We start from the raw sequence: 22,976 nt of genomic DNA, 5'->3' as shown, positions 1-22,976 counted from the left end.
AAAGCACTACCGCCTCGGACGCAGCACTTCAGCCCGGGGAGGGGTTTCGCAAGAAGACTACATTCCCCAGCAGGCAGTGCGCCAGGCTGCTTCCAGCGGGAGACCCGCTGCGAGGGCGTGGTGTGTGCTGGGAGGAGTAGTCCGCGCGGCCGGCGCTCTGCGCCTCAGAGCGGCCCGTGCGTCAGGCGGCGCTCTGACCTTGCCGGGTTTGTCTGGTCGCGTGTCTCCGCTGCTCCCGGTCCGCCTGCCCCTCACTCGCTGGGAAGATGGCTGCTGTACGCAGGGCCCGCAGTTTCTCCCGCTGCGTGGTGCGCTTCTCCGACCGAGAACTCTGCTAATTCCCCCCGCGGGGAGGACGCACGGACCGAGTGGGGGGCAGAGGCCCCCGGGACGGCACAGCGCCGCCCGAGCGCTGGCAGCATGGTGAGCGCCGCCCGGCCCGGCCGCCCGCTGCCGCCGCGGGGGGGGGGGGGGCGGGCGAGGCGCGGGGCGGCGGCGACGGCCCGGGCCGAGGTGCAGGCGGGGGCGGGGAGCGGCGGGCGGCCCCGCCCCGCCGCCGCGCTCCCGGCAGCGGGGGGGGGGGAGGGTTGGGAGTGCGTGCCCGGGGCGGGAGGAGGCGGCGGCCGCCGGGCCGCAGCAGGTGTCAGGCACTGCGTGTCAGGTGCTGCGGTCCCGGCGGTGCCGCCCGACATCCTGCGCCACGAGGAGAGCGCCCCCCACCCCCCCGAGGATTTTTTGGCTGATGAATTTTGGTCTTTTCATTCGGCACCATCTAGCTATCCTCAGAAACACAAATCGTTGTGTCTTTACAGATGCGTGTGTCCAGCCTTTCTCTTTCCTCCCCGCAAAAAGCGGATGTCATAATGTTACTTGGTAATTTAAAGGGCTCTGTGGGCCAGGCACTCAGGTTAAATCAGAAACTCTAGCAAACAATCAGGAGTATTGTCTGGTTCAGTACTGCTTCGCTGCCTGTGTTTCCAAAAGAAATGTAAGTATCCATGATGAGAACTGGAACATTCAAAGTTAAGCCTCTTATATCATTCAGGAGCTCTTAAAACTCTTTATCACAGTGATTAAAACTTTTGTTGAACAGAGTATTGCTTCTACCACACTGACAGGAAAGTGGAGTTATTTTCTCTTTTCTTACAAATCCGAGAAGAACATTAGCCATCCGTCACTGTTCTGCAGTACTGTCCTTGCTTATCCTTGAGTTCTCCACAGCTCGCGTGTAGCCCTGTTCAGCTAGTGGCAGTCACCTTTGAGCTGTTTCTGATCTTAGCTTTGTTCTGTTGAAACAAAGATCTGAAATTAAACTCAAGTGGCAAGTTCTTTAGTAACTCATTGTTTGTAGTACTGTGAGGAAAGCAGCATGCTTACCGATTGCTAAATAGTTAAAACTGATCTGTGAAAACAAACTAGGCTTGCATTTGGCAAATGATCTGTAAAGTTTTGCAAACAAATCAGAATCAAAATGGCCCAGCTGATTTCTTTTTACAGGTCAGAATCCAATGCAGATGTTTGCTGTTTCCATTTTGCCATCTTGCAGCTTGATTTCCTACCTCTTTTTTCACAGAAGAATTGTTTGCACTGATCAGTATAGACTATAAATGTCTTGCTTGTAATTTCAAGCAGAATCAAGTCACTGATGTGTATAATAGCTGACTTGGAGGAAGGCCAATAGCATAAAGATGAACAGGCTGTAGCAGTTGCAATACAATATTCTGTAACCTTCAGAAACTATAACTACAATTTAAATTTTGTCCGAATGTGGGGAAGAAATCAATTTTTATAAATTACAATCCACTTTGGATGTAGTCTCTCGAACTGTCTGCTGGTGGGGTTGGCTGGTACTTCAGTACTACCCCGGTGCTTACTCAGTTGTCCAAACAGGTTGTTAATAGAGATCAGTTTTCTAGTCCAGTTAGCTGTGCAACAGCAATGTGGAAGAACTGCTTTACTGGTAAATCTAGAGGGATAGATAGTCACTTATGCTGCCACTGGTGCCAGAAGAAAAGCTTTTGATATGAGTGACTTCAGATCACATGTGCAGTCAGCATAGAGGAGGTAATGATGAAAATCAAAACTTTGGTTATAATCAACTTTGTGATGTTTTTTGACAACTTTTAGACTTGGGACTAGGTCTTCATAAAGTGGTGTAATTTTTGCTTGGATTGAGGGGACAGTTAAGTTTTAAATAACATTGAATGACATTTTGGAAGCAGTTGATCCAGACCATGACCATTTGTGACTCAGGAATGAAGGAGAAGTAGAACAGTCGACACAGAGACAAGGGGAAGAAATCAAGGCTCTGGAAAAGGTTACTGAAACAGTAAGGTTTTAAACACTAGGGTTCAGGCAGCTTCATAAGCTTTTAAATAATTTTAAATTTTACCACTACTTTGCTCTAAACAGTTTATTCACAAACTTAAAGGATTAATAGTTTTAATGGGTGTGCCGTTATGTCCAGGAAGATAGTGTGTTGATTTGATCTAGAAATGACTTTACTAGTCTCTGCATTATGCAGATAAAACTAGGCTTTCTCTGCCCAGACTGAGAGCTGACTGGACATGAGCAAGCTGCAAACCAGAAACTTTGTATCTCTGCCTTCTGCTCAGGCAGACAGGTAGGCCTTATTTGTGTGAGCAGGGTGTTGTAGTAATGCACTTACAAGGCATCTTGTTCCTCTGCTATCTCTGTTTGTCCAGCATAGATGCAATCCCTAGATGCTAAAATACTGTGGTGATAGGACTACTGTAGCTCATACAGCATTAATGGCCTGTAATCAAATTCTGGAATCAAAAACTGTGTGAGGCTTTTCATGAAAAGAAATTTCTAAGCTTTTTTACTTCTAGTTCAGACTTAACTCTTCTAGTACTTTGGAATGTTTCAACTTACCTGGTTTCTCCACTGAGAAATTTTAAATGTACAGCCTTAAAAACAGAGTCAATATCTGTTTACTGTAACCAACCTACACTGTCTGCATTATGAATTGTGAAAGATAATATGCTTGGACATCAATGAAAAGACATTTACAGATGACAAGCCAGTCCAATGAGGTTGTGGTAGCTTGGGGAGCCAGAAATGAGGGCTACAGCTGAACTCCAGGGAGATGTTTGTCACCAAGGCAAACAGATTAGGCATTGCCTTCCCATCAGGTTTGCCAGTGTTCTGTAGCTTGATCGTGAACTTCCAGATGTTATAAAATGCTATAAATTTTCTGAGTACAAGTGCAAGAATGCTCTGATTTCTGCACTTCCATTGCGCCGGAGACTAGAGCTTTATTTAGGAGAACTCGGAAGGCTCTCCCTGGTAAGTGTGCACAATGTGACTTAAAGTCATTGAGTGCTTTCCACAATAGGAAAGAGTGGGAAACAAGTTCTGTAAGTTCTCCTGGTAATCTTCTTAACGACAGGTTTGCCTTCTTAATCTCACTTTGCATTATGTTTTTGCAGAACTATAAATGTGAATTTAACATGGAATGGTAGAAAAGCTGGGATGCTTCAGCTACAGGAAGAACTTCTAAGCAAGTGTCTTAGTCTTTGTTGTTTTGTTTTGTTTTTTCCTTCTGACTTCTTGCTGCTGTTCTCGTTGTCACTTGCTACTGATACTCAAAATTAATTTTCCTCTATTTTCTTATATATTTTGTACAACTTTAGTATACTTTACAACTTTACAATGAGGAATCTCCCTCTGAAGCAGGACAAAGGGGCTTGGATTTTTCTTTTTTGTTACTGTTGTTTTTAAAAGTTCTGTTCTTAAACTAGCTGTCTTAATTTCCATGCAGGGCCCTGCTAAGTTTAGTTTAAGGTCTTGCTGTTGAACCAGTCTCACAGCAGTATTGTAAATAAAAGCAGCTGTCAAGCTCTCATGCCCCTCCCTTTTTTTTTCCACTAAGATTTCTTCATTATAGTTTCATGTGCAGTTTTTTTCATAAAGTAGCTATTATTACTCAAAGTACTAGTCTTTTTGTGCTTTCTTAAATATTAAATGAATCAGAACTACAGATTATCTTTCCAGTGAGAAGACAGTGATTCTTTTTTAATATCTAATACAGAGCACGCTATGGTTTAGTACTGAAATTTTGGTTCTGTGCTTTGACTTAGGTGCTGAGGGTTTTTATTTAGATACTGTGTCAGTGTACTGATGCATGTAAGTGTGCAAGTGACACAACTAGTCAGTGTTGGAATGGCATGACTGAAATGCAGAAAACAACTTCAGTGAGTTAATAAGATAGTGTAAGTAATAGTTATTTTAATTTTTATCATTAATTAAGACTGATCAGTGGAGTAGGTGGGTAGTCTGGGGAAAGGGGGAGTGTGCTTAAATTTTTATACTGAGCGTCTGTGAGACTTGGGCTTTGTGAAAGTGCTGTAGGGACATATGAAGACTCTGTAATCATGTCTGACTGCTCTCTTCTAGGCAGAAGCTGAAGAAGATTGTCACTCTGATCTGGTAAGAACCGATGACAATGAAAGACCTGGTGAAGCAAATCTTCAGGTACATCTCATATGCTAGTGTTTTATTACAAACATAGTACTGTTTTGATTTATGCCGTACTACTTATGCTCATTTAGTTACCATATGTTTGTTGAATTGACAAATACTTATTTTGTTTGCCCCTCCAGAGGTGAAACAGATAAATTTTGGATTGTGTTCCAGGCGTCAAATTCAATGTTCTGTTATGTGTACAGATAAAAAGAAAGTCTGTGGCAGATTTGGAATTTCTTTGAAGAACTGTAGAAGTCAGACAGCAGTTTCTGTATGGATCAAACTCAAGTTTAAATTGTCACTTTCTTCTGGAGCAGAAAGCTGATAAAAGCAGCCTGATACAAGAGCCTGTTTTCGTATGATACTAGTTTTCTATGTAGTTGCTCTCCAGAAGTCTTGATTGCAAGAGACATTTAAAATATAACTTCAGAGATACTCAAAAAAACGCCTGGCAAAAATTACAGGTTGTCTTGTTTCACAGAGCATAGTACTTTCTTTTTAAAAGAGGAAGGAGTGTAAGGCTTAATTTGTGTGTAATATAAATGACAACCTTGATTATGATAAAGCTTAGTATGCTTATATACAAAAAGGTAGCTTTTCTAATTTTTAATTACAACAGCTAGGTGACTTCTTGCTTAAGATAGCTCTCAGTAAACAAGAAGTACAAAAGCCATTTCCAGAAAGAATGATTTTCTAAGGAATCTTAGGTGATACCATGGTATGAACAATCTTTTCTTGGAACATTCCAGTTTTTCTTCTGTGATTAGCAGCCCTGATAAAAGCAGTTATCTTATTCAGTGACACTGGACAAATACTTATGCATGATTTCTTTTTTTTTTTTTTTTTAATTTACTATAAAACAATTGCTGATTGTCTGGGTCTAAACTCGCTGAAGCCATCTAAGACTTGGAAGCGTAAAGCATAATTTGAAAATTTTGAAACTCTGTTTTTGTTCTTTATAATCTCTACTCAGAAAATGTGCTGTCTGAATGTGACACTAAGTCAGAATTAATTGGATTTTTTAGGCAGAGCTCCAGATGTTCAGAGCTCAGTGGATGTTTGAGCTTGCCCCAGGTATGAGTTCTAGTGGGTTGGAAACTCTGCCATGCAGATCATCATCAAGAGGACCTGGAGTAAAGTCTGTAGATACCAAAGGGAAACAGGAGCTAGCAAAAGAGGAAAAGGTACAAAAAATTAATTTATAGATTTTTTTTTTTTCCTTTTAGTGTTGCAAGCTATATCAAAAGTTAAAGTGGAATTAAATCCAAAGAAACTAGAGTGGCAATTAAGCCGTTGTCCCCACACGAATGTCTTCCTGATAAGTTTCTGTGCTTGGCTTTGTGCTTGCCTCATGTTCCCGGTCTGTTTTCTGAAAGGCTGTAGGTAAGGGGTGAGCAGCCTTTCCGAAGGGTTTTGCCAGTTTGTGTAAATCACCGATTTCAACTTGTTAGTAGAAATTCAGGCAGAGGGAGAAGGAGGAGCCTACTGAATAGGCTGAAAATCAGTGGGATGCAGGAGCAGAAGCTTCCTGCCTCAAGATGGCTTGGTTTATAGGCCAGTAGTGATTATAGTGTGTACCATATGAGCTATAGTTTGCTGAACCCTGTTAAAGGCCTTTACTACAGAGCAATGAGACAACATTGCCATTCATTAAGTGAGTGTTACACATTACGAGGTCAAATTAGGTCAGCTGATCAGACATCCATATTTTTGTGTGTATTAGAGAGAGCTGAAACTGAGAGTGGGTGGGTTAATAACCTGTCCCTTGTAGTCAAGTAATAGAAAGAATTGTGACATCAATTTGAAAGATGTGAATAGCTCTCTGCCATTCCTCCTTTCGTTTTCTCACATCAATGTGGGGAGGGAGAGGATGAAGAAGAATTTTACCAAGTTTCGTATAATAGTATAGTCCCCTTTTCCTTCAGTGAACCAGGCTGAAGACAGCACAAATGCTGAAGTTGTGCTTTTCTTCTGCTTAGGGTACCTGCTTTGGCTTGGTGTTTACCTGTGCTGTGCTTTCTGAAAGTTTTTCAGATGAATGAAGTGCGTTTCCTCCTCCTGAAATTTTTCAGTACTACTTTGATCATCAATGTCTGTAAAATTTCCAAAAAGAAGGCTTAGGATAGACCTCTTTTTTTTTTTTCTTCTTTTTTTGCTCCTTTTCATCTCCCCAGTTCTTTCTAGAGTGGATATGCTATGTTTTTGCAAAGCTGCAAGGCTTTACAAAGCATTGTCATACCTGCAAGTCCAACTACAGTTAAATTTTAAAGGGGTCATACTCCTGAAGGGATTTAATTTATATAATGCTGTGAAAGAGATTCATAATGGGAGTACTGTGATCCAGTATTAGAATTTTGGTAACTCTTTACAACTCCAACATAATGCCATGATTCAGTTTGGTGGAACTGCTTAAAATTGCTGAAAAGAAGATGCACTGTTTGATGATTAGGAAATTCAGTTATGGCTTGTAGCACATGAATTTGTCTTCTCATTTTATTAACGGAGTTATCTTACTCTTTCATAGAACTGTTTGTCATCTTGCTTATCATATTCTAAGTTAACTGACTTTGCACAGGTATTTGTAAGAAATATAAGAAGTTTTCTGTGTGATTTATTGTGCAGGCAAAAGAGCTTTTCCTGAAGGCAGTGGAGCAAGAACAAAATGGGGCCCTTTATGAAGGTAATATGGAAGTCTATAATGAGCACCCTTATTACAGAGGAATCTAACACTCTTTCATTTCTGTACGAGATGTTAAAAATAGTTTTTCTTTGCTGTGCTTGGAAAAATACTGCTGTATGATGCCGGTGAACTTAAACTGAAGGCTAATAGTAATTTGAAAACTAGACTGGGTGAATAAGAAAACAAACCTGCTGTAAAAGTAACCGTCATATCACAGTTCTAAGGTTGAGGTGAAGCAAACTTAATTCAAGGAAAGTATTTCTAGCTTCTAGACAAAAAATAGTGAGGATATTTTGAAATCTAGCAGCATTCACACCAGCTTCAATTTACTGAAGCACTAGATTGCTTCTGATTAACTAGCTAATGGTAGTTTTTGTTGTTTGATGTTGAATAGACCTAGTTAACCCATCAAATGTTTTTTGATATATGGCATGTTAAGATAGCTTCTTTAAGATTTCCTAAAATGAAAGTTTGAATCTGGTAGTCTCACTTTGTCAGCTTTGCCATAAATATTTAAGATGCTTCGCTTGCTTGTCGTCTTATATCCACCAGCAAAAATAGATATTCAAAGTTTTCCTCCTCATACTTAGCTTTCAGAATATATAGAGTAAGATACCCATCCTAACTCAAAGTCCTGTAGATCAGTAGTGGAGATATTAAGTAATAACTAGGGAACCAATTATTATATTGAGTTTACCGTTTCTTTCATTTAAAAAAGTGGAACACAGAATGTAACAGTGGACAAGCAAGATGGTATGTATGGCCATGTTGGTTAAAGTGCGGGTACAAAGTATGGCAAGGTAAAGAGATGGAAGTGGAAAACTGGGAGTACTCAAGAAGTTTCTGAGCTCAGCCACCTGTTGGAGAGAATATTTCTGCTCCACCATGGGAACTTTCTTCCCCTTCTTAGGGAATTCTGCTTGTTCCAGATCTCAAATCAGCTGAGAGTTGCGAGTCCCCAGTAGGTAATAAAGCTAGTTAGTTCTTCAGTTTTCAATTTATTATGTGTTTTTACAGGGCAAAGTTACTTCAGGCAAAAGTATTTTGTGTGTTAGATGTATAGTTAAATACCTAGTTAAAAAAAAAAGGCCTTAGATCTAAATACAGTCTACCATTTAGGAAATTATGCAGTACATTGTGAAGGTTTGTTCGTACCAACAGTGTACAAGTAAATTTTTACAAAAAAGCCAGGAGAAGCAGACTGAAAAGCAGACTATTTAAGCATTATGTGTATAAAGTGAAACTGATAGCTTCATCTGCCTGAATGTAGTCCTCGTACACTACACGCAGCAGCAGAGTAGTAACACCTATCAGAGGTTTGCATTCACAAGGGCGTCCTAGGCGTCCGGACTGCATGGTGAATCCATTCTTTCCGAGCTGAATTTGATTTGAGGGTTAAAGAAACAAAAATAAACTGCTCCTACTCGTACATCCATATGAGTCCTTAGAGACAACGTCCTACACCAGGCACAGATAAATTGCTGAGTATATATTGGGCCATCTGTTTTTAGACCATGCTTTTATCTGCTGACCTGGCCCAGTTCACCAGAATCCAAGTGACGTTTCGGCCTGCTTCTGCAATCTGCTGATACCCGAAGTTCGTGAGACAGTTATGTGAAGCAGCCTGTTCATGTTTAAGTACGGTACAGGCCTAGCTGCTAGATTAACTGCTAAAATTGAGACTGGTATACTCAAATGAGGTTTCTGGTATTCTTCATCCTCACCAGCCAAAGAATACTACTTGTCAGCTACCGGCACTGACGTACTCAAGGAAATAGGAATACTTACTCACCCTGCACTCCTGCTTCTCAGATTAGTTAGTAGATCAAATTCTGAGCTCAAACTCACTGTGATGTTTGCTTTGTTGTGTTTTTGAAGGCCCAAACTGAGGGTGAATTGCCCTCTGCTCTTGGTACCCTCACAGGAGAATATAGAGAGGCACATGAATACATACATGTATAATACAAGTATTTAGAAAGACTGAATTCATGTACGGTGAATCTCTTTACCTTGAACAGGATCCACAGCGTTAACTCAGAAGAAAGATATTCTGCAGCTTAAGTAACAGTTCTTTCCCAGAGGGTGTTTTTTTTCTGATTTTTTTTTTTTCTTTCTTCTTCTTTCACTACTCTGTTCGTAGCATCTTTGGAATATTAAAGGTAGAAGTACTTTCTCTGACTGCTGGAAGAAGAAACCCTGACAGTTTATCCTCACAGTTGTTTGCTATACAGCTTTTTGAAAAGGCTGCTCTCCTCCAGTCAGGTTTCTCATACTCAGTGTTTGAGTGGCTTGCTCCTGTGCTTTCTGTAGCTTCCATGGTTTTGCCACAGCAAAATTTATTCACTTTGTATCTGTTGTTGATATTTAAAAGAACAGCAATAGTTTTTCTGCTCTCTTGCAGTTTTATAATGTGATGTATGTTTAAATGATTGTCTGTATTGTGTACTGGAGATTTAAGGTACACCTACATTATCTTTCAAACTCTTTTTCACTTTCCTTGTTGTTATTTATGACTACAGTGCCTAAAATATTTATGCTTTTTTGGAAAAGCTTTGTAAGTATTGAGCAACAAACAAAAACAGGACTTTCTAACTTTTTACTGTAAACCTTTGTACTCCCTAATTGAATTTTTAGTGATTGTTAGATCTGTAAAAGCTGATATATATCTGAGGGAGGTTTTAATTTTTAAAATGCATTTAATTTGCCTCTCTTCTGTACTGAATTTAAACCTTTATTCTAATCAGTAAAGATTGTTAACAAGATTTATTAGGCAAAGGTATTTTCCACCTTTTTAGTGCTTTTAGCAAGCCAGAATGCTATAGCTGGTCATCTCTCTGGAAGAAGCTTTGCTTTGATAAGCTAGTATAGACATCAAACAAGTTCAGATAGTAAACCTTTGTTTTCAGCCATCAAGTTTTATCGTCTAGCCATGCAACTTGTACCTGACATAGAATTTAAGATCACCTATACACGTTCCCCGGATGGCGATGGAGTTGGAAAGAGGTGGTAAGTAAGAAAAGATTTATTAATAAAGAGCACAGAAGTACTGAAACATGAAATTTTGTTTCTAATGCACATCAGTGCTATATTGTGATACACAGCTGCAAGTCTCTGAGCATTTGGAAAGCTTCTCTTAATTTCATTTTAATAGAATGCTTCATAGAAAGTAACACAGATGCACTAACGGTCTAGGGAAGACATTTCTACACTGTAGTTTAAAGGAGGTAAAAGACTCATTTGGAGCCAGATAAATTTAAGTAGAAAAATTAAAATACTTATGTGGTTATTTAATAAAATGCATCGGCCACATTATTACTTTTGACTTCTGATTTTCAGATTTATGAATTGTACATTATAGGAACATCTACATAATTGTATTAGTTAAAAAGATCAGTTACTGAAAGTTTTGTGGCCTGAAATAAGCATAATACTTAAGCAAGGCAATATATTGCAATTCTTGTGCTGACTAACACAGCCAGATAGGAACATTCACAATAAGTAGAAAAATAAATTTAGAAGTTTATACATTATAATCTGAGTAGTCTCATTCTTCATCATTACAAGCATTGGAATACCTGTAGCCTCAACACACCAAATAAGTAGCAGCTTAAAGTTAACCTGACTTGAGCCAAAAACTTGTGGTTTGAGGACAGGATTCAGGTTTGGGCCAAAGCTTCTAATACAGCTCAGACGGTGTTGTGAAGACAAGCTCATGAAACAGAGCTTCCAAATCTGCTGCTCACTGATAGCATCCATAGATGCTGATAGCTACAAGAAATTAGAGTTTTAAAACTGAAAATAAAAATGGAGGGGAAAGCACAACATCGCTCATGTGGTATTACTAACTCAGTCTTGTTGCCCCAAGGCAGTACAGCTTCAGTACAGCACTGGTTCAATATAAAAGAAAGTGAGATGAACTAATTGCTTAATTTACATCTGTTACTTTAGTATTTGAATGCATTGCTGGCATGATATTTTTACTGTACATTTATGCTCTAGGAAAAATACTGGGTTGCAGAGTACAGTCATGTAAAATTCTCGATATTCTTAGCATTATTTTTTCACTTGGTCTTCTTTAAGCCACTCTTTCCATCTGTCAGTCTGTGTATGAATTTTCATGCAGCTGTTTTAAAAATGTTGCTGCCCCATCCCCAGCACTATGTAACAGTGAGGGGAAACCAGCCAGGACTCTTAACTGTTGTTTAAAAGCAGTATTTGTAGTGATGTATCTTTTCAAGAGATGCCAGTGGTGGTGGTTTTGCTTTCCGAATTAGTGTTGTAGGTGTTTCTCATACTGTCTTTGTGAGAAAAAACAAATTACATACAAGTTACAATATACCCTGTAGGTATTGGCCATCTCATTGATCAGAATAAGGGAAGTTATGTGCTGTGTAACATCTTATAATGGTTTTAGTTATGACAGGCCCAAACATAATTGTCTGCCCTGTATAATATTTTAAAACTTGCTGGTAGGTCTATTAGTTGCTTATGGGGCTCTATGTTATCAGCTCTTCCTATTAAGCTTGTTTAGAGTAAAATTGAATAATACAAAGACTTACTGGAAGATCTGCTAGCAAGTCTTTGACCCAAAACAGTTAAGGAAAGTATTCTGTGATGAGATTAAGGAGAGTTGTGTAGTTTTTGGTTATTGCATGCACTTGTGAAGTTGTATGCTGTAATATGATCCCTTAAATTGAGATTTTTTGAATGCAGTAATATTCTCTTACTACCTAGTAAGTCTTCAAGTGTACTGAGCAGTAGTAGATGGCTTTTGTTTTGCCATCTAGTTCACTATCCTAAAATTTTTAAATCTGCTGATTTACAGAATTTGTAAAAAAAAAAAAAAAAATTTTTAAAGACAAAATGTTTCGTGAAGAAAAACAAGATGTTCCCTGAATTCCCCAAATAAAGCAGGAGTTTAAAAAAAAAACTAGAAATCTCTAGATGTTTTCAGTATCTTAAGCTGTGACAGGAATTACAAAAATATTATGTCACTAAAAACAGTGAACCTGTAAATCCAGAAAGAAACTGCTTAGATTGGAATTAAATGGAGAAATATATATTGCCAGATGTGTCCCAGCAAAATCTATATGAACTGGATAGAATTGCTCAGGTTGTTTTATTATATGATAAAGTGAGATTGCTTGCAAAACAAACAAGGAAATTATATTGAATGAAGAAAAGAAAGCTGATTGAAGCCTACATAAGAACATCTATGGGTACGTTTTATCCAATATCAAGGTGTTGACATTCCCCCTTTATACAGTGTTGAGGATAATGAAGACGATGGCAAGATGGCTGATCTTTTGACGGATTTCCAGCAGCAGCTAACTCTTCAGGAATCTTCAGTCAAACTTTGTCAGCCTGAGCTTGATGTCAGCCAGACCCATATCTCAGGTAGGAGTTAAGGTCAGAAGAGGAATTTTTAGAGATGTTAAAATATTCATCTCCTTCAAAGATAGCTTTAGAATGAAGAATCTGTACACAGTATCTCTTTATAGTACATATAGTATACATCTAACTCTTCAAAGTTAGCTGTAAAGAAAAAAAGATCACCAGCTAGCTAAATGGATCTTTTGTTTCATATAAAAAGTATGAAAAAAATGATTTTGCCTAAATCTCAGAAGCTCCTCCATGCCCTACTGCTACTGAGTAGCATTTTTCAGGATTAGAGTCACACTTAAAAATAGCAACTTCTAGAAACAGACCTACTGAAGTAAGTATGTTCTAGTTTTTCTTCCACTAAGTGTTTGAAAAAGTGAAATGTTGTGTATATATATTCTTTTTTTTTTTGGGGGGGGGGGGGAAGGTTGCACATATTTATTACAATTTTTAAGTGTGAATAAGAGGCAATTGTTCTGTGAGGAGAATGCATTTTTGTATCTCCTGTTTTTTTTTTTATCTGATTCTATATCAGGGTAGTGTTACACATAAGGTTGGTTTGAACAAAATGTTAGCTTATAGACACTGTATGTACAGTGTACACCTGGAATCTTTGATGTGACTTCTAAGTCAGCTGAGAAAACTGAAGTCCCTACGGTCTTGTATATTTGTAGTCTAAAACTATGTTTTTAGAATTTCTTACCATAATGCACTTTGAACTCTTGATTTTTGTTCTTTCCTTATGTGACTTTTTTGTAATATATAGTAATTTTTTTATGAAAAATAATTTTCTTTGGTATGTTCCCTGGTATCTAAGATGTACAAAAGTAGGATTTCCTGTGGAAATATGGATAAGTTACTGATTTACATGTTACTGTCTAATATGGAATTCTTTTCTATTTGCAGTGTTGCCTATGGAAGTACTAATGTACATTTTCCGATGGGTGGTTTCCAGCGACTTGGACTTAAGATCATTAGAGCAATTATCTCTTGTTTGTCGAGGATTTTACATTTGTGCCAGGTATTATAGAAAAGTTATCTAAAGTGAAGTTTCTTTCTGCTCTAAGGAAAGAAAAAAGAGCTTTTTTCAGCTGAATCTGTGATTTATAGTAAACAATATATAGAGGTTGATAGTAAATCCATGGTGCAAAATTACCTGTACTGGAAAGATTTTTCTTTTGTTTTTAGGCCTCTAAATCTTACATGTGGGACTACATCCTGCTTTCTCTTCCCATGACAATTTGCATGTTATGTTCCTCACAGTGCTGACCAGCTTTTGAATGTGCCACTTATTGGTATATTAGATAGAGGACTTAACTGTAAGAAAAATTGCTTCTAGACTTTGTTTGAAAATCAGAGTTGCAGGGTCTCCAAAATAGTACGTCTGCTGTGTTGTCATCATCATATGGTCAAGTAGAGCAGTACCAAGCTATTGCAATGTTGTTGTACTGTACTTAGCTGAAATTGCGTTGTGTCTTGCATTTCACTGGGAGGAGGAACTAGCTTTCAGATTCTCAAGGATTAAGTAAATTAATTAGTGATTTAAATTATGTGTTATTCTTGTTCAAGAAAATTTCTTCCAGTTGCATCCAACACAAATATTGGAGTGTGTTACTTTGATACAAATACTAAGCAAGCTTTGCAGGAAAGTTATAGGTTTTGCTTTTTTTCTTATTTTCATTAGAGATCCTGAAATCTGGCATCAAGTCTGTTTGAAAGTATGGGGCAGAAGCTGCAATAAACTTGTTCCATATGCCTCTTGGAGGGAAATGTTTTTGGAAAGGCCTCGTGTTCGATTTGATGGTAAGGTGTACTCTTGGAAACAGATTTTTCATATTGCATGTAACTATTACAGAAACAGTTAGTCAGGTTTAGTATTTATGACATTGTTGTTATACCTAATCTGAATTTATTTGGGCTTTTGAAGCTGTAAAATATCTGTAAAGGCCGGAGGAGGGTGCAAGGGACAAAAATAAAAAGTTTGGGATTTTTTTTTACATTTTATATTTTTTGCATACTTAATTTTTCTTCATATACTTATTTCTTCCTTTCCTGTAGGTGTATATATCAGCAAGACAACGTACATACGTCAAGGAGAACAATCTCTTGATGGTTTCTATAGGGCCTGGCACCAAGTGGAATATTACAGGTAGAACTGTAGTACAATGAGTGAGTGAAATGTTTCTCTCTCTAAGTACTGTTCATCAAAATCCAGCCCTTGGTATCACAAACATTAATTATTCTGTAAAACTCAGTGGAAACATTACTGTGTGTAAAGCTATATATTTTTTTTTGAGAGTAGATCTTAAGGAATAGAATGTGTTATAATTGCTAGAGATGGACTCAGAAACACATTTTCTCCTCAGTTACACTTTTCCACGTGGATAAAACTTAAATGGTAATAGTGGTAACACTCATCCACAGATTTCTTCTCCATCCCCAAGTCACTTTACATTTCTGATATAATAATTGTTTTCAGCAAAGGGAAAAAAGTGATTACACAAGAACTGTCTTTTAACTTACTTGTAACCACCTGTCAGTAATCTAAAGGCTGGGATCTCTCAAATTGCTCTAAATGCTTTGCCATTTGTTACTGTAGCCTGTTTTTCTTGCTGTTCCTCATCCTGCTATTCACAAAGTGCATTGTTTCATTCTGCTGTCCCTTCTGTGGCTGGAAACTGTTAATAGAAACCATTGAATCTTATGGCTATATATATAGTCTTACAAGCATTAAGACAGTATCTGAGTATTGTAAAAACTGATCGAATTCCAGAACCTGAATGAAGTCCATATGGCATTGTCCATTCTGTATTAATACTGTAATTAAGATTTTATTATGTTTGTCTCAGTCGATGCTGGGAATGGAGAAACTTATTTGAGATCAGTTTTGATTCCTGAGTAGCCTTCTTGCTTTAATTAAAGTTGACAAAACTGAATTTCTGCCCTGTTGCGTAAGCCTGCATAGCTTGATTTTTTTTTTTTAATTCTTAAAACTCTTTTGATTTCTGATCTCTTTTTGTGCTTTACTATGTGTGAAGAAATCTGTTTTCAAATTCTGAACTTTATTACCTGTGATGATTCCAAAAAAAGACATTTTTTCTACGTATAGATTGTGTAATTATATTTCTGCAGGTATTTGAGATTCTTTTCAGATGGCCAAGTTATGATGCTAACAACTCCTGAAGATCCTCAATCTATTGTTCCTCGCTTACGGACTAAAAATACAAGGTTATTGAAATAAAATATTTGGTTATACAGTTTTTTTTCTTGCTTTTACTTGGCAATTTCTATTTACCTTTGTCTAGGCTTCTATATCTGGGCTTAGCAAAAACAAGAGTAAAAATATGATGTTATTGTTATTTAAGGTCCTGGTGTTTTAAGTAGATTTCTTTTACAGGTTCTGTGCTAGGACAATGTCTAGGAAGACTTTTAAAGGAAGTAGATGGAAGAATACATGCTATTGGCTATTGTGGTTTTAGAATGCTTTGAAAGATATTATTTCAGTATTGACTACATTCTTACACTTCCTTGTCCGTGTGAAGGAAGGTGAAGTTTTCAGTGGGACCTAACTAAACTATTGCTTGATTTCTCTTTGGTGTTTGCACAGCTTGTTAAAAATCTTGTAGAAGAGGGTTTGCAGCTTCCGAACAGGTTTGAGCTGTTCATTAGGAATCTGAAAATATTTAGCAGTAAGCTAGAGCGAACCAACTAATTCATCTTTACTGTGCTATCTGGGACAATTATAAAAGCAACCTTCCAAAAAGTTTTCATCATTTATTACCATCAGTCAGCCTGGTACTCTACCAAATGCAAATAAAAATTGGTTTCCTTGAGTAAGGGATGTAGTCTTCCTTTCATTACTCGTATTTGGACTATAAGTACATGACTCTTTTGGGACAGAGAGTATTTTTTTATGTGCTTGACACTGTCCTCTTAACCTTCCAGAACTGATGCAATCTTACTTGGCCATTATCGCCTTTCCCAGGAAACAGACAATCAAACCAAAGTATTTGCTGTAATAATGAAGAAAAAGGAAGAGGTAGGTACCAAAATAGAACAGAGAAAAATAGTTTAAGGAGAAAGGGCTTTTTAATTAAGATTTTTCTCAGACTGTGTATTTTAAGGCACAAGGAGATTTGCATTACATCAGAGGATTAAAAATAAATTTCATGTTTAAAATATAATATTCACAAACTGATTTAAAAATAAATACATAAATAAGTATGACAATTTATCTTACCATTTTTTTCCAAACCTGTAATAGTCTGTATTAAGACAGATAAATATTTGGTTTACATCTAAGCAACAGTTCTCTCCCTTAGGCTAGATTGTTGCACATGGTGATAGGCATTAGGTCATTTGTTTAACTTTTTAGTCCTCTAAATATGAAAAGGCAATACATATTCCCTCCTGGGAAGATAATGGGAACACTAGAATTAACCAAAATAAGACAGGACTGGGGAGGGACAGGTGAAGAGGTCTTTGTCTGAGATCACCTTTCGACTATATGCTGTTATGTTACACAGTGTTAAATAAAACTTAAATAAGCAGTATTCATGAATTGAACTCTGAATAATTTGGTCAACTTATTTTCCTCAAGAAATGTTCTGATTAACCAGGTGTCTGTCAAGAGAAAATAGTTACAAGTGTTATGTTACTTTACAATGATTTAGCATAGTTTGGGTGGGCTCTTCTACCCACTTTTTAATTTTCTGTGAAAACTTCTTCCCTAATTAACATCTAAATTAACGTGTTTTCAAGCAATACCCATACTTACTTTTAAAGATTCTCCTGTATGAGAGTTTAACCATCTGTCCTCACAGTTTTATTTAAGCCTCAGGATAAATAGTTGAATGATGCGTTCTTTGTAGGTCACAAAACTTCTATTGTCTTTGTACAGAAACCAATTGACTACCACAAATACAGGTACTTCCGCCGTGTTCCTGTACAAGAAACGGATCACAGTTTTCATGTAGGTCTGCAGTTGTGCTCCAGTGGGCGCCAGAGATTCAACAAACTTGTTTGGATACATCATTCTTGTCACATAACTTACAAGTAAGTAAATAAACAGAGAATAAGCTCAAAGAAGGATATTTAATTGTAGAAACATGGGTGGCATTAATTTGTCCAGTTTTAAGTTGAGAAAAATATAAAAAGTGCGAAACTTCTGAGGCTTTAAAAAGTACCTTGAAAAAATAACTGGTTTTGATTCAATATATTGTAATCAACTTTTTTCCCCAAATTTCAGTAATTTTTGCTAATGGTATGGAAATTGTCATTAGTAGAACTGCAGCATTTAAGTATTTAAGGGATTTATGAACAGTGTTTAAATGATTTCAGGACTGAATCAGGGCTGAATGACTTAATTGTGGTGCTAGTAAAGAGGTGTGGAAAACATGTATTCATTAAGGTCTGTTTCTTTTCCTCTGTAAAAGTGCAAGCTAGAAATGCTGTAGAAAGAGCCAATTATGTGAGGGTCTCTGCACCCATTTTGTGTAGAACTGTAGTGCTTACAAACTACATGACCCAGCAGTGCAAAATACTGTGACCAGCTGTTCTCATCATGGACCCAGGAAGAGCCATGGCCCTTGTTCTTTCTCCTGTCACTCTAGACTACTGGCAGACTGGCTAGTCAGATGTGTGACATTGGCATTTAGGCTGGATTTAGGCCTTGTCTTCCGGTCTTTTTAACCTTCATATTCAGTCTTTTTATAGGGTCAAAGCTCAGATATCGAGCTGTAAGTATGTAAAAATCTATGAATCTAACCTACTGGCAGTTCAGAGTATAGGTAGCTTTCATAAGCAGAAGACTAACTTTTATAAAAACAAATATTTTCATACCTAATTTATGAAGAAGTTGTGACAATATCAAAGATTCTTTTCAGCAGGAAGTTTCTGTGCTAGTCAGGTTCTACTTAACCTTTCAGTACGGCATGTCCTTTAGAAACTAGAGTAAAGGTGAGCAGAAACCATAGCTGGGAGGATGTATGCTTTTTGTCACTGATGTCCCAAAATGCTTGGGGGTGGTGTTAGTCTTGTAAACATGCGGACAACTTAGAGCTGTCATTCAGTATTCTGAAGTCCATGATTCTAACTGAAACAAATGACTTAAGCGATATTCTGCACTGTTCCAGGTCTTGGAGCTAATAAGAGGAATTGAAGGCAGAGAGTGGTTTCTTTGTTATTAAAATACAAGTGTGATCTAGCCAACATTCAAATGCTTTCAGAATGAAGTGGTATGAAAGACGCTTATTTAGCTTGCGTTCCAACTGTACTTTAGTGTACACATTTTACTGTGGAATGTGATTACATAATTGAAGGATTTAAACAGCAACTTACATCTGATGTAACTTTTATTTTATTGTCTATTCTTTGTAGATCGACCGGTGAAACAGCAGTTACTACTTTTGACATTGACAAGATGTACACACCTTTGTTCTTTGCACGAGTGAAGAGTTTTACTGCATTTTCAGAAAAGCCGCTCTAAGAAACACCTTTTCCTCTCACAACTCTTGCATGAATAAAAGGTTGTAGCAAATGAGCACTTAAGTTATAAATGTGTATATATTTGGAACATTTTAAAATTCGGGGGATTTTTTGGGAAGGCCATATGTTCTATTTGATTAGGGATGGCTGGAGATCAAGCTTATGAGTATTACACATCTTTACTTTGTGACAAGACTTTGATAACAAAGTTTTTATTTTTTTTTAAACAGATTTTATAAATCAGTCTGCCTAAAATGTGAGTCTTCATCTGCCTGGGCACCTTAATGGTTTGTCCAGAAGGAGTTGTTATAGGAAAATCTCATTGTCCATGGGACAGTGTGCGCATGCTCTCTGGTGAAGGCTTGAAATGTGAAGGGGAGAAAATTGTCTTATATCTGTTAAACTGTGTGACATACAAGAACTTCAAATAAATGTTTTCTTTAATTTAAACTTATTTTGTTTGCCTTTAAGATCTGACATTCTGTCAACATGAACGTTAAGAAAAAGCAATCGAGGGCAGACAAATGTGAAGTACAAATTTAACCGCAAAGGTACATCACCACCAACACAGTGATGTCAGTTGGTCATTAATGTAATTTGATCTTGATACAAGTTCAGTGGAGCCTGCCACCTTGATGGGATGGGCCTGAAGGGGAGCAGGATTTGGGGAGTGAGTTGTTCTCTTGTACTGCAGGAGGAATTGGCAGGGTACATGGCTCTGCTCGGGAAGTGTCACAGTGGTCATGGTGAAATACTGGAATGTACACTGGTTGTGCATTGGCCAGGCCTAATTGCACAAGTAAGAGCAGAGCTCACTTGAACATGTTTGTAATGTGTTATAACCCTTCATCTAACCTTGCTACAGATGCTGTAAATCCATTGGGCATTTATTATACTAAGATAAATTTTGAGGCTGCTGTAGATGTTCAGGTGCTGTGTACTGCTAATCATGAAGTGTACCTTGAGGTTAATTGCAGGTACTGTTTGCTGCTTCTCCTGCATATATCGCTTGGGGGTGTAGTGCAGACACTGTAATGCTGCTTATTATATATGTATCTTGGATTCTGAAAGAACTGAAGCTTTCTAGTGTAATGGTTTTTTTAAAGGCATTTTGCATAATTTTCCTTTGAACATCTCATTTCAAAATACTGACCTGGACTTGAGGACTAAAGTGTGAAAGAACTGTTGAAAGAACTATACTTGTTCCATAATTTATAAAGTGTATCTTTGCAAGGAGCTACACAACTAAAAACATCAATAAATCTTGATTTTGAACACACAATCCCTTGCAATTTCTTATTTTGCCAAGAAATCATTACTTTCATACAATAAAACAAATACTTAAGAGTTACTGTACATGAACTATTGGCAAGGTTGGTAGGTAGAGTTAATATCATAATGACTTTTTATTATATTACCTACAGGATATCCAGGAAAAGTAGAGATGCTTTCAGGTGCATAAGTTCTGAATACAAACACGTATGCCTGGAACTTCTGACTTCTTCTAGCTAGTCTAGTAAGACTCTACCTACAACCCTCTCTGTTCTATGTCCTTAATAGTGCAACTGCAGCTGTAATCTTACTACACACAACAGAGCATTTAATAAGGAGGATATTGTATTATGATTGAAGGGGAAAACAATTGCTTAGACTATCAACTTCATGTTTTGATGATAACTAATGAAATATTGCCATGTGTGTAAATGGAAAAAGATGTTAGTTACTTGCACTTATGTTGAGGGTGATGATCTGATTCTGATCTGATTCTGCCTAGTGAGAAATGTCAAAAGTTGATTTCTGTGACAAGAATCAAAAAAATGATACTGATTATGTGTTTAGATGCAGTTTTGTCCTTCAGTAACCAAGCTGAATATAGTAAAAATATCTTTTAAGTTCAAAGCCCTTTTCATACCAAGAAATACCTGCATTATCTGAGCTTTTTTTTTCCTGCCCTGGCCCTGTTTGAAGTATACTCTGGGGACAGTGGGAAAGCTGCTGATGTTCTCTTATAAATTAAGGTGTAGATTCAAGAAAAGTTTCAGGAAATGTTTAGTATAATCTTAAAGTAAAGATTCCTTCACCAAGAAAACTGTGTGAGCCTTCTGTCTATCAGACTGAGCTATGACTAATGTGCTTCCTCCCCAACATTTAGCAATATGAGAAAGCCAAGCTAGTTTGCATTTTAAAATGGTTTCTCATCAGCAAAGATTATTACTGTCTGTTCACACGCATCTATTAAAATACTTGTTTAAGCAAAGAAAGGGATGACTTTTCCTTCATTCTGTCTAGCAATTTTAATAGTCCAGGACTTTAGTGGCTAAAGGCTCCGTGTTCTTATTGTTTAGTTTTATTGTCCTTTTAATTAGCCTATAAAGACACTAGTCAGTATAACCAGCCTACTGCTGGGAGATTGTCCTTTACTAATTATATCAGTAACTTGAATGAAAGAATTGGGTATACACCTACTCAGTCCTTTTCCCAAGAGTTTGTGTGAATTATGACAAGGTGTGAGAAAATCCATCATAAATGGAAGGAGGGCTACAATGGGTGATCAACTAGTAGTTCACGTCACTATTTTTATGTGCTGGATTAAAGTCAGCTGCCTTTTGTACTCTTTGAGGAGGTCTTTGCTTCCTGGCATTTTTCCCATAGAAATACTTTCTGAACAAGAAAACAAAAAAAAGGGGGGGGGGGAATATATATGGCCAGGTGTCCTAATCCAGGTGATTGTAACACACCACAATATAGAAGCTAAACCTACAATTAGATGCCAGTGCATTTTTGCCCTTTCTTTAAGCAGAGATCAGAGAATAAACCAGAACAGAACACTGTCACAGCACTGGGCCCCAGCCCCCATTTTACAGTCAACATTCTTTAAACAGTAAGTGAATTTTGTTGAGAGAAGCATGTTCAGCTGATCAACTGTTATGCTAATTTGAGTCAGTCAAATAATATCTCTTCAATAAGAAATTAGCACCAGTGAAACATGTGCCTGTAATGCTGGCTTGAATGTGGGGGGAGGAAGTAGTGACAGAGTGATTTAATGCAGTGAGCAAAGGACCAGCTCCGGACACTTTCCAACTGCTGGGTTGAGCTCCTGATTTGCTCAATAACCTTGAGCCAAGCCAGTTAAGAGGTTCCAAAATACACAGCGTTTTCACAAGGGTATTGTTTAAAAGAAAGCAAGAAAACAATAGAGTCCATTTTGATTTTTTCTAATCCCAACAAAATTCCGTAAAGTATATGCCAGTATATTTGGAAGTTGGTGCCAACATTAAAGTAGCTAGATTATGGGGTGCTTTTTTGGTTTCATCTTTTCTACTGTTCAAGTTGAGAAAAAAAATACAGAAGTTTATATACTTTTGAAAAACAGGTAGCCTTTTAGAATTTAATGTTACATATATTACTAAATATTAATAGTGTATGTAGAGAAACTGACATTTTAAATTTGATAGTGCAAGGAATCACTCTGGATTCAAGTTTCATCCTTTATGCTAGGACTAGCTGCTTTTTTGCTAAAATGACTTACATAATGGTTTGCTTAAAAGAAACAGTGAGTGCTTTGCCATGCATCTATCTTGTCTGAGATTTAGCTCCTGAGGCCTTAAAATAATTTGTAAAACTGCTAGTCCTAGATAATGTTGGCTGAAGCACAGGAGCTGCAACAAAACTAGTGTCTATTATTGCATGGAACCATTAGAGGTGTATAAAAGTGGCATTCTCCCTTAGCTAAAACTTCTTTGAGCTCTAGTAGCATAGCCCATTTGAGAGCGTCCGGATACACCCATGCTGATATACGTGCTTATCTTTCAAGGCAATAAGAGATTATAAAAATACACAATACAATGTGATTGAGACATGCATTCTGAATATGAACAGAAAAAAATAGGATTTCATTTGAAGACAATACTCCTCCATATTTCAGGATTGACAGCTTTCC

At 37.5% G+C, this 22,976-nt stretch overlaps 1 protein-coding gene across 5 annotated transcripts; it reads left to right on the top strand.

Annotated features, from left to right (window-relative positions):
- The first annotated feature begins 169 nt into the window (after nt 1-169).
- FBXO9 (F-box protein 9) lies at nt 170-20,318 on the top strand. Of its 5 annotated transcripts, none has more exons than XM_013953257.2 (14): nt 170-423; nt 4,420-4,497; nt 5,514-5,672; nt 7,111-7,168; nt 10,075-10,174; nt 12,435-12,565; nt 13,457-13,571; nt 14,235-14,353; nt 14,609-14,699; nt 15,683-15,778; nt 16,496-16,589; nt 17,451-17,605; nt 18,929-19,077; nt 19,508-20,318. In XM_013953257.2, exons 1-13 carry the CDS (start codon nt 421-423, stop codon nt 19,035-19,037), a joined length of 1,308 nt encoding a protein of 435 aa, XP_013808711.1. In that variant the 5' UTR covers nt 170-420; the 3' UTR covers nt 19,038-19,077; nt 19,508-20,318. The 5 variants fall into 5 exon arrangements, with proteins under 5 accessions (XP_013808711.1, XP_067150296.1, XP_013808710.1 ...); XM_067294195.1 differs by adding an exon at nt 813-3,527 and having other exon boundaries at nt 4,424-4,497; nt 18,929-20,318; XM_013953256.2 differs by having other exon boundaries at nt 18,929-20,318.
- The last annotated feature ends 2,658 nt before the right edge of the window (nt 20,319-22,976 follow it).

Source organism: Apteryx mantelli, chromosome 3 (assembly GCF_036417845.1).
Source record: "Apteryx mantelli isolate bAptMan1 chromosome 3, bAptMan1.hap1, whole genome shotgun sequence".
Lineage (NCBI taxonomy): Eukaryota > Metazoa > Chordata > Aves > Apterygiformes > Apterygidae > Apteryx > Apteryx mantelli.
The sequence above is the reverse complement of the archived record's forward strand: the minus strand, read 5'-3'. Positions and strand labels throughout refer to the sequence as shown.